Source organism: Andrena cerasifolii, chromosome 6 (genome assembly GCF_050908995.1).
Source record: "Andrena cerasifolii isolate SP2316 chromosome 6, iyAndCera1_principal, whole genome shotgun sequence".
Lineage (NCBI taxonomy): Eukaryota > Metazoa > Arthropoda > Insecta > Hymenoptera > Andrenidae > Andrena > Andrena cerasifolii.
Window position 1 is genome coordinate 14,429,828 of NC_135123.1, and position 11,656 is coordinate 14,441,483.

The 11,656-nt window shown below is 36.2% G+C and overlaps 3 protein-coding genes across 6 annotated transcripts; 2 read left to right on the plus strand and 1 right to left on the minus strand.

Annotated features, from left to right (window-relative positions):
- Positions 1-921: 921 nt before the first annotated feature.
- On the plus strand, positions 922-3,766 carry LOC143369519 (NECAP-like protein CG9132). Its single transcript, XM_076813558.1, has 3 exons — positions 922-1,174; positions 1,664-2,060; positions 2,159-3,766. The coding sequence occupies exons 1-3, from the start codon at positions 1,089-1,091 to the stop codon at positions 2,408-2,410; spliced, it is 735 nt and encodes a 244-aa protein (XP_076669673.1). The 5' UTR covers positions 922-1,088; the 3' UTR covers positions 2,411-3,766.
- Positions 3,767-4,248: 482 nt separating this feature from the next.
- Positions 4,249-7,692, minus strand: LOC143369518 (tetratricopeptide repeat protein 17). Of its 2 annotated transcripts, XM_076813555.1 has the most exons (5): positions 7,225-7,676; positions 5,370-5,673; positions 5,004-5,264; positions 4,592-4,744; positions 4,249-4,450 (listed from the first exon to the last, which is right to left on the minus strand). In XM_076813555.1, exons 1-5 carry the CDS (start codon positions 7,515-7,517, stop codon positions 4,292-4,294), a joined length of 1,170 nt encoding a protein of 389 aa, XP_076669670.1. In that variant the 5' UTR covers positions 7,518-7,676; the 3' UTR covers positions 4,249-4,291. The 2 variants fall into 2 exon arrangements, with proteins under 2 accessions (XP_076669670.1, XP_076669671.1); XM_076813556.1 differs by lacking the exon at positions 4,249-4,450 and having other exon boundaries at positions 4,601-4,899; positions 7,225-7,692.
- Positions 7,693-8,000: 308 nt separating this feature from the next.
- LOC143370223 (uncharacterized) lies at positions 8,001-11,481 on the plus strand. Of its 3 annotated transcripts, none has more exons than XM_076815032.1 (3): positions 8,001-8,138; positions 8,228-10,336; positions 10,475-11,481. In XM_076815032.1, the coding sequence occupies exons 1-3, from the start codon at positions 8,114-8,116 to the stop codon at positions 11,137-11,139; spliced, it is 2,799 nt and encodes a 932-aa protein (XP_076671147.1). In that variant the 5' UTR covers positions 8,001-8,113; the 3' UTR covers positions 11,140-11,481. The 3 variants fall into 3 exon arrangements, with proteins under 3 accessions (XP_076671147.1, XP_076671148.1, XP_076671146.1); XM_076815033.1 differs by having other exon boundaries at positions 10,733-11,481; XM_076815031.1 differs by having other exon boundaries at positions 8,228-11,481.
- Positions 11,482-11,656: the final 175 nt, after the last annotated feature.

The window sequence follows — 11,656 nt, forward strand, 5'->3', positions numbered from 1 at the left end:
GAAGTGCTGTTTCGTTTCATGAAAAAAAAAAAGTTAAAACAGTTGCCGTCCTACAGAGAATTTTCTACAGTTTCAAAATCATTTAACTGAAACATCAGTGATTGAAGAAAAGTTAATGCCTTTCTCTATTATTTCTCTTCTCCCTTTCTGAAATAAACATCGCGACTTTACGCTCATTGGATGTCGCCTTAAAATAACGTCCCGTTTAAAAGAATCGCGTGCGCACATGGGAACAGGCCCGTTCTGCATTTGATTCGCACTGTGCGAGTGCACGTGCTAGATAGAAGTGTACGATCTCCGCTGGTGTGAATCTGTGTGTTATGTGAAGTAAGTATAGGACATAGGGATATCAAGTTTTGATGTGAGAGCGTAATTCAAAATCCTTGATACCTGATACCTGAACTCAGAAGGCGTACAAGAGCCTGAGATTGCATTCAATAACTTTCAAAACTACAGTAAGGCCAGGCGAAGATAGTAAATAGCTTAACTTTTTCGTCTGCATTGCGTGCCAAATTTCGTCGAGCGGGCAGCGACTGGTCTCGTAAAATCACTTAAAATGCTGTCTTCGAAACTTGAAGGATGTTATCGTTTTGATTGGTCGAAAGGACCTGAAGAGGAACTTCGACGGACGCCCCGGAGTCAAAGGAGTAGGGCGCTCAAAGAGCACAAGCGAGGAGCGACTTTGTAGAAACGGCAGATCGAACTTGTTAGCAATACAGTCAACATTGAGCTGTCCATTAAAATCCAATCTTAGAAAGTATTCAGAAAGTGTTTCATTCCATTTCTCTTCCATCATTGAAATTCCCGCGCAAACTCGTGAGCTGAGTGCTTCAGCGCTCCACGGACACGGACCCTCCGTCTAATTTAAAATCCCCCACGGAATCGCGCAACAGAAGACAATCTACTATCGCTAGTGAAATAATCTGTGGTTTAATGGCTTTGTGTGGGGATGGGAGGCGTGACTAGAGATAAAGTTATCAAATCACGGTGGAGATTCGTCACAAAATATAAACGAATTTTCAAATAGCACTTCGTCAAGTTCAGCTCTCAAACGTACGCGCTTTCTCTACGCGTTTGTCAAAAGCACAATGGAGACGTACGAGAGTGTATTGCTCGTTAAGTCCGAAGTATTTGTGTTTAAAATACCGCCAAGGTCAACGAATAGGGGTTATCGGTATGATTGATTCTTTCTTTCCACGTATTACCACCGAAAATGTTAGACCTTCATGAAAGAACAGCGTATGCAAAGGCATGTTTATAACGCGACATTTCTCACGCTATTGTCAAGGAATCTTCGTACCATGTGTTCCCTCACTAATCGCAGCCCCGTACAATTCATACGTCAGCAAATGTTGTACCGGAAATTGTTGACGGAATAACGCGTCGTTGTTACATCTGGAATGCAATATTGTAAAATTTTCGTTGCCTCGTAATTCGTAAAAGTCTGCAGAACTTTCGCTCTAATTATTGAAACTCCGCTAGCATCGAAAAGTTTCGGAATGTATGGTAGTCAGATACCTGAACACTGTTAAACGAGAAAATATATTTCTATAAGAATATAAAAAATATTAATTCTTTTTACAAGAGTGCGCTTCTAATAATATTGTACACTGTATTTCAATGTAGCGATTGACAATTATGAGTCCTATATGTGTACTTATAGAGCAGCTGATTGGAATCTCCAAGAGCCTTCGTGGACTGGTCGTATGCGCCTCGTATCTCAGGGGAACGTAGTAGCTATAAAACTTGAAGATAAAGTCACCGGTGAACTATTTGCGAAATGCCCAATTGAAACGTATCCAGGAATTGCGGTCGAACCTGTCACAGATTCTTCTCGTTACTTTGTTCTGAGAATTCAGGACGATAATGGGAGGTCCGCTTTCATCGGCGTCGGGTTCTTGGATAGGTCGGATAGTTTCGATTTAAATGTCGCGCTTCAAGACCATTTCAAATGGGTCAAGAATCAAGAGCAGTTAGAGAAAGAGAAAGACGAACCGAAGCAGGAATTAGATCTCAGATTTAAAGAAGGGGAAACAATAAAGATCAACATGAAAATTACTGTAAGATGATTATTTGCTTCATAGACTCTTGTTTTGTAGAGATTAATATACTGACTCGAAAGGATATGTTATAAACTTCTCCCGATTATGCTGTATAGAAAAAGGATGGCAGCGAAGTCGCTTCCAAAGCGAAGCAGCGCGCGAACCAAGGCATCGGCTTGCCACCACCGCCGGGTGGTGTGAAAATTGCACCGCCACCTGCCAAAACCCCGACTTCGTCGCCTGCGCATAAATCGGTTCCGAATCAAAACCAGCCAAGTTCGGAGTGGGGAGAGTTCGCCAGCGCGTCGCAACAACCTCCGTCTCAACAACCATCAACAGTAGGCAACGCCAGTTGGGTGCAATTCTAATTCCTTAAAAGTTGTATTAAAAATTTTGTGTAGCTGTGCTGTAGAATCGTAGGCTATACATACACAATATTAATTTGTATGTCCATCGTGCTTACATGCGCCTCGACATGTACGCATATAGATATCTTTTAAGGGTAATTGTTGACAAAGATGTTTCTATGTGCATAGCGAATGGACTACAATATTTTTGGAACAGGATCCTTACTGTATCATACTATAGTACTTACAGATTCTTGTAAATTTCTATTTTCATTTACGTCAACGACAGAACGACTAATACCACTAAGTTCAAGTGCATGAATCGGAGATCTGAGAAATCGAATGCTTATTTGAGCGGGAGCCTATATGAATATAATTTGAACCTAAAGAGTTGAACATTTCATTTGAGTTATTTAAAGCGTTACCTTCTAGATCAAAGGTGCAAGATTATATTTTCACGTTTACATTATACATGTTTCGTGTTGCGATCAGTTGGGACGAGAATCTTATAATGTTATTGAAATCTAATTTCTTTGTATTGCTTAGGCTTTCGCTATTTATATTAGTAATGCAGAAAGATGTACATATAATTACATTCCTTCTTTAAATAAATTAGAAAAAATGAGCGCGATACCTCATATTTTTTATATAAGTAGGTACCAAATAAGTTTAGTGCCTTGTACAGATTTATCTTGAAAAGGTGGAGCAGTCTGAATTGTAAAAACGAGATAAATAAGAAGTGTATTACAAATGTAAGAGTCTGTCAGCAACAAAAGGTTTCATTATTTTCACAGTATTAAACGTAAAATACGATGAAAGTGATCCGAATATTTTCTATTGCATGGATACATACTTTGTTGAAACCCTTAAAGGACTATAAATTAAATATGGTGTATACAGTCTTAGTTAATATTAGTTTCCGGTGTTTGTACATAAAGTAAAAATTAAAGAGGCTAATGCAGATGTGGGGCCTAAATCTATGGATGTATCAAGTTTTTAAATTACGATTCGGTTTCGTATTGATAGGCTGAGGAGAGGGGGTACTACAGTTTCTGTTCGATCACTCGGTTACATTATCAAACATAAGATTTTTGTATGATATTCTCATATTTTTTAGATTAACAGAGATTTAGAAAAAGAGATCTGTAAAAAAAAATATATGCTGGAATGCATTATAAATGGAAAAAAAAATAGAAAGTAAAACGCAGTTGTTTTGCAATTAAAGATATTGTTATGTAAAATTAAGGAAATACTATATTCACTGAAGATAGAGAACTAATCTATACTCGAAACAATAAAAGAATAAATTTGTTACATATCTTTATTTGCCAGAGTGAAGAAAGTTTAATGTTTCATGTATATATTAAAAAAGATAAACTATCTAAAGATGATATTAAATCCTAAATTGTACGACTGTAAATTATTTTTTTCAGATGTAAAACTAAGGTTTTCTCGTATGTATAGAATAAGCAAAGGAATTACTTACATACTCTAGTGTCATTGTAAATTGTAAATGATGCTGGGTAACGTTGTTAATAATACCTATGTTAATATTTAGTATAACTATAAAGGTATCTTGTAATTCCACCGATTACATTCCGTTTTCATTGTTAGCTTATACAGAAATGATTATATGATACACACGTGATCCGTGTGTTGATATTATATATATATATAAATATATATAGAGGATAGTGTTTATTTTTACTGCAAATTGAAGAAATGCTATTTGTTTTCCATTTGTATATTATCATTTGTAGTTATAATAAATTGCGTAATTATTAATACACTAAATGATTATTAAAAATCATATTACAAATAATACTTTGTAGATAGATAAATGATAACAGTAGCTGGGAATTTCATTCTATCACAAGATTATCAGTTTTTTTTAGTAAATAATCAGCAACGTTTGTTACGCGCAACATTAAGCCGTAAACTGCGCATGGCCATAGCGCGACTAAAATGACGTTGGACCGGACGTTGAAGTTGTCCATTAACTAAACTAGAATCTTCGTCGCATTCTACATTGTTTAGAACTACTAAGAGTACTCCAAGCACCTGCAATATATTAAAAGTATATTTTAAATATATTATAGATCAAAAGTCATCAATTATTCGTACTTATTCGTTTCACCACAAAATGTATTAATATCTACAATGAAATAACGTAATTCTGCTTTTTTTCTCATCTCAACGTACCAAACATATAATTATCAATAATGTATAGACGTGTATACTCGCAGTCGGGAGTAACTCTACCGCGCTTAGAGCCTCGGCTGCTTCAGAAAGGTCTGGTTTTAATTCCAGAGCATGTCGCAAGTGTATAGCTGCTTCTTGGTAATGGCCATACGCCTACAAAAAGACGGGTGATAAGCATTGTGGGCGGAAAGATACTATTTTAATATCCATTGAATCTGTTCTCTTGTTCGGTTTGAATAAGCAACTGATGCACATACAAAATAGAAATACGAAAATGCAGAGGATATTTTCTTTCTTGTAACATTCTTCTATAAAAAAAAATGAAAAAGAAAATAAAAATAAAGCAAAATACATAATATCAAAGATACAACAGTAATTCAAACCAGAATATTTTACTAAAACGTTTAATCACCTTGAATATTTGACCAAGAGTAAGATACTGTTCCCACGCGTTGCGATCTGGAGGTTGCAACTCTAAGGAACGTCTCGCTAAATATGTCGCGTCGTCCAGATACTGTTGAACCAGTAACACTCTAGCCAGATTTAAGAGAACCTCCGCGTTATGCGGCGACACAGCAAGCGCCCTTCGAAAACATTCAATTGATCTTTGCGCATCTCCCTTTATACGCCAGAAATTTCCTATTTGATTATAAAGTTGAACAGATTTCGGTTTCTATAAAAGAAATTCAAGGAAACATGTTGCACGTACAATTTTATACAAGCGGCATCCAATCGCTCCTTTACAAACATACAGTATTTTCTAACAGGCATGCCGTACCTCTCGTTTTGCTTTTATTAAGCGTTTCTCTAACAAATCAATGTCAACGTCCACAGTTTTCCCGCCGTTCTTTTTAAACATAAGTGCTACGTTAGGTTCTGGAACGAGCGGGTGCTTGTCCCTGTTCGCGACGCCGAGCAAGTTGTCGTAATAAGTAAAGTTGACGGGCTTCCCGCAGTCTAGGATCACATCTTCGCATTGCTGACCAGAAGTACACATGACTTGTTCGCCTGATGCTTGAGATGTTAGAGGAAAGGACTCAGTGGCATTCGGTGTATCCTTCAACACGTATGACGAGAATCGTCTGCCAAGGGGACCAAAGTTAGGGCTTTTTTAACGCTGAAAGAACAGTAAGCCACACACAAATGCTAACTACAGGAAGAAAAAGAAAATTACGTCGGATTAATTGTAACAATCGTTCGAAATAAAATCTCGAGTATAACAGAGAAAGAAATGCTTCTAATTAAATAAAGTACATAAAAACGAGTGAGTTAGTTTCGGCAGATTGTTTAGATCAACTAGAAATCTTTGTATACTAAATGTGCGTTGCATAGCTCGTGTAATTTACATCTGATTCTTCGGTTCGACTATCCAAGAATTTAACACATTGTTATATCTATTTATAAATAACAGAAGAAGAAAAATATACGCCATAACTATACATGCACAACAGCTAATTTAAGTGTACACATATACATTTGAAGTAAACAATAACTGAACTTTAAAACATGCAGTACCAACTACAATTCTTGCATCTACGAGTAAAATCGAACCTATGTATTCTTGAATAAAGAAAGTGCAAATGTAAATCATCATATTATTTACTTCTCTTTACTAACACTGTCATATATATTCTAAACATTGCATACCTTACATAAACCTAACAAACGATACAAAAGATCTCTTAAACATTCTAAATATCTTAATATCTTTATTGCGAGGAAAGTCTACGATCGTGACGTATCCTTTTGGATAAGACTAACAAGGGGAGGACCACGTGATAGACATCGATTTTGATGAGCTATGTCAAAAATAAGCCAATAGGCCTTCATAATAAAATGTAAATTATTCAAAGTTTCATAGTGGCAGTAGGGTTTTAGTGGGTAAAAATTCCACAACTACCCTGGTGCCCGCAGGGAATTCCTTTCTGGAGGCGTCGGAGTGCCTTTTGACATGTTTCCACGTTAAAAAAAAATAATTTTTTTTTTAACTTGGGGACATCTTCAAAAGGCACCCTGACTCCTCCCGAGGGGAATCTCCTTTAATAATTTACATGTAAATATCTCTATTATTAAGGCCTACTGGCTGAAACGCTAGGACACCTGTTTACTTATTTTTGACATAGATCCAACATGCCAAGGCTCATCAATAATCGATGTCTATCACATGGTGTCCTTTCCTTGTAAGTTCAAAATATAAGGGACGATGAGTATAAACAATTTTTATGGAAGAAGGTTTCAAACATTTATTTACGATCGTAATAATAAATGTTTAAAGCTGTCTTTTATAAAAATAGCTGACAGTCAGCGGCTAGCACTCTAGGATTTGTTTGTACTCGTTGTTTCTTATACATTGAGCCCAATCCTATCCGAAAGGTAGTCCCTCTGATCGCAGCCGTCCCTCGTCAATAATGAGCTCGCGGGAGTGTATCGTATTCTGATATTAGCGCATCATAATAGTCGCACGATACGAACTACAAAGAACATAAGTTTAATGAGTTGTATCCTCATCGTTGATCATGGCGCTGGCAGGCTATTTTATCCAACCCGTGCCAGATAGTATTAAGTTATGGTTGAAAGGCAGGCGTGCCTCTATGCTCTTACCCAGGGGTTAACCAGACTTTGTAGTCTCTTACCGTTCATGGCTCCCAGGGACAACGGTCTTGCAGTCCTGACAGTAAGGCTGTATCTTCTCGTGCGTATCAGGAACAGCGGTTCTGCTCCAAGCTTGCCCATTCCCAACACTGATGCTGCTCGCCAGGATATCGAAAATAGGTTCATCCTCGACTGTACTCACGAAGTCTGTTGTCTTAACGACTTTGTCAGCGCTGAGCCTCCAAGAGGTCCTTGAGTTCGTGAGCTTCGCCTGGAGGATTAGGAAGCAAAACAAATAGCCGACGACACGACCGTCGACTCCAACAACTTGCATTCTCCCGCTTCACAGAAACTCCCGCTGCACAAAACGCGCCTCTAACTGCCGTAGAAAAATCGTCTGCTTTTACCACAAAAAGATGATTTGGATTTTCATTTAGATGACTCTTTCACTAGGGAATATTGAATCAACTACCAACGTTTCTGATTCGCTATTGTAATGTCCCTAGTATTATTCGAAACGAAAACTGCGCGCGCGCGGCCTCCCCCTTCCATGGTTCGGGAGGGTCACATCGGGTCACATCGGGTGCGTTCCGTTTCGCACATAAAGTGCATAAACTGCATAGACAACGCGCCGTTTCAGTTAATGCGTGCATTGGTTACATTGGTGGCGCATAGGATTACCTAGAATTCTCCCACTTCTAACGCGATTGACCCGATTACAGAGCTTACTATAGTAGATGGCGCTCTCACAGTATTTCCCAATACCGATCACTCTCTAGAGGATCACTAGAACACCCCTGACACGAGCGCCATCATTCCCGCCAATTCCCGCGGTAATAGTTTTCTTTGCCAATAGTTTATTGATAGCGAAAGTTATTGGATCATACTGAACGCTAATTTATATCCATTATTGCAATCTTTTAACGTATTATGTCTAATACTCTGGACTCATACAGTAAGTTATAAAAAATAACTTACTTTCTTGCGCTACCATGTAATAATAAGACAGAGATAATGAAAAACTATAGGTAATTTTTATGTTAGGCAAAGTGCCTTCGAAGTCGTTAAGAGATGCTGGAACCACACCATCCAAACAATGTAGTCATTCAAGGAGTTCAGTTAGGAGAAATTTCGAAGCTAGTCCTAGCTCTAGAAAACAGAGGCGTTCTATTCTAGACAAAGATAATATAGCCTCAAAGAGGTCGCGTATGGATGTAAGTACCGTTAACAATGAGGAATTCAAATTTGCTAAATGTGTTGCCGGTAGAGAAGATACACCTAGCTTCGATGAGTTCTTAAATTTTTTAATTAAGGAAGAAAGATTAAAAATTCTGAAGAGAAACGGAATAAATCTATCCTATATGTCGAGTATTTTAAGTAGAGCAGGGGCTAGTGCTTCTAAAGCCTTTAAAGATTTATATGACCTGTGGTTTGATACAGAAGGAAATAAAACGCCACATTTAAAAACTCTAGAAGAGCAAGGAATACATCTATCTACTATGTCTAGTATTTTAAATAGAGCAGGAGTTAATGCTGCAAAAGCTTTTAAAGACTTATATGACCTGTGGTTTGATACAGAAGGAAATAAAACACTGTATTTAAAAACTCTGGAAGAACAAGGAATAAATCTATCTAATATGTCCAGCATTTTGAATGGAGCAAGAGCAAAAGCTCCTACAGCGTATAAAGACTTATATCACTTGTGGTTTGATACAGAAGGAAATAAAACACAGTACCTAAAAACTCTGGAAGAGCAGGGAATAAACCTGTCTAATATGTCCAGCATTTTGAATGGAGCAGGAGTGAAAGCTCCTACAGCATTTAAAGACTTGTATGACCTATGGTTTGATACAGAAGGAAATAAAACACAGTACCTAAAGACTCTGGAGGGACAAGGAGTAAATCTACCTAACATGTCTAACATTTTGAATGGAGCAGGAGCGAAAGCTCCTGAAGCTTTTAAAGAACTATACTGTGCTTTCTTTGATGAACAAGGAAATAAAACGCAGTATTTAAAAACTCTGGAAGAACAAGGAATAAATCTACCTACTATGTCGAGTATTTTAAGTAGAACAGGAACTAATGCTGCAAAAGCTTTTAAAGACTTGTACAACCTGTGGTTTGATGAACAAAGAAATAAAACACTGTATTTAAAAATTCTGGAAGAACAAGGAATAAATCTATCTAATATGTCTAGTATCTTAGGTGGAGCAGGAACTAATGCTGCAAAAGCTTTTGAAGACTTATACACACTGTGGTTTGATGAACAAGGAAATAAAACACCATATTTAAAAACTCTGGAAGAACATGGAATAAATCTTTCTAATATGTCTAGTATTTTGCATGGAGCAGGAATTAATGCTGCAAAAGCCTTTAAACACTTGCACAATCTTTGGTTTGATGAACAAGGAAATAAAACACTGTATTTAAAAACTCTGGAAGAACAAGGAATAAATCTATCTAATATATCCAGCATTTTAGGTGGAGCAGGAGCCAATTCTGCGGAAACTTTTAAAAGCTTATATAATTTTTGGTTCGACGAGCAAGGAAATAAAACACAATACTTAAAAAGCCTAGAAAAGGAAGGAATAAAGCTATCTAATGTGTCTGATATTTTGCATGGAGCAGGAGCTAAAGCTGCAAAAGCTTTTACAGAACTATATAATGCTTTTTTTGATGAGAAAGGAAATAAAACGGAATATCTAAAAACTCTAGAAAAAGAAAAAATAGGTCTAAATAATATATCTAGCATTTTAGGTGGAGCAGGAGTTAATGCTGCGAAAGCCTTTAAAGAACTATATAATGCTTTTTTTGATGAAAAAGGAAATAAAACGCAATATTTAAAAACTCTAGAAAAAGAGAAAATTGGTCTAAATAATATATGTAGTATTTTAGGTGGAGCAGGAGTTAATGCTGCAAAAGCTTTTAAAGAACTATATAATGCACTTTTTGATGAGAAAGGAAACAAAACACAGCATTTAAATCATTTTGTTGAGGAAAAAGATAAGGAAAAAAGTTTTACCCTGCGTAACTTATCTAGTATTTTAACTGGAGCAGGAGCTAAAGCTAAAGATGCCTTTGAAAAGTTGCATGGTGTTTGTTTTAATGACGGAGGAAAAAGAACAAAACTTTTAGATGATTTCTATAAGGCAGGTTTTAGGCCAAGTAATTTATCCTGTGTTTTATGTGGAACAAGGGCTCGTGTTCCGTCTGTTTTAAAAGGACTGCATAGTCTTTGTTTTAATGATAAAGGAAAAAGAACAAAACTTTTAAATGATTTCCATAAAGCAGGTTTTAGGCCGTGTGATTTATGCAGTATACTGACTGGAGCAGTAGATAGTTTAGAAAAATTTCATGATTTTTGTTTTATAGGGGAAACAAAAAAGTATTTACAGCGTTTCTTACGAGAAGGTTTTATGCCTAGAAATTTATCTCAGGTACTGCATGGAGCAAGAGCTAATAATTGTTCTGCTTTAAAAGATTTTCACTATTGTTGCTTTGATGAGAAAGGGGAACGAAAACAGTTTTTAGGCGATTTTTGTAATGCAGGCTTTACGCCCGGTAATTTATCCGATATATTAACTATGGCGGGAAATAATGCCTCTTCTATTTTAAGAAATTTTCATGAATCTTGTTTTAATAAAGAAAATTATTTAAATCACTTCTTAACTGAGAAGGAACTTTTTAAACCGAAAGATTTATCTAAAATATTATATGGAGCAGGTGCTACTGTTTGTCATGTTTTCGAAAAATTGCATGATCTTTGTTTTGATAAGGCAGGAAACGAGACAGATTACTTAAAAAATCTTATCAGAAATAACCCTTTGAACAAGGTACGTGATATATTATATGAAAAAGTTAGAAAAGCTCCTTCTACTTTTTTAGATGATACATCACTTGAACAACATAATATTAGTGGGATAGGTAGAGAAAACAAAATAAGAAAATATAGATGATTTTACACAGCCGACAACACTCGCGCTAATTGGTTTTGAGAGCTAGAAATGGTTGTATTATTTAAGTTATTACCGATATATAATACTAAATTAATATTAATTTATTTAAAAGTTAAGAAAAAAAGAATTAAGGCAAGTATGACAAAAAACAGAATTTAGAAGTAATAAAAAATCCCATACTGAACCTATTAAGAGGCTTTTGTCGAAAATACTCTAAGTTTAAGAAATTTTTGTAAACAAGGATTGACACTTTTTTTATCTGGCTTTCGAGAGTTTCAAATCGCGAAAAAAAGTGCAAAGATTCGAATTCTCGAAACTCGAAAGTTTTTGGGTTTCGACTTTCGAGATTTCGACGTTTCGAGAATCAAGAAACCCATTCTAGTAAACAGGCTTGCCAAGCTTGAAAATAGTATTTTAATTCCCTAGCTAGTACAATCAAAGAGTTAAGCTGCTTCCAGCTTCTTCCATGAAAATAATTGAAATAAAGCGGAATAATATTTAATATTTTTACAATGAA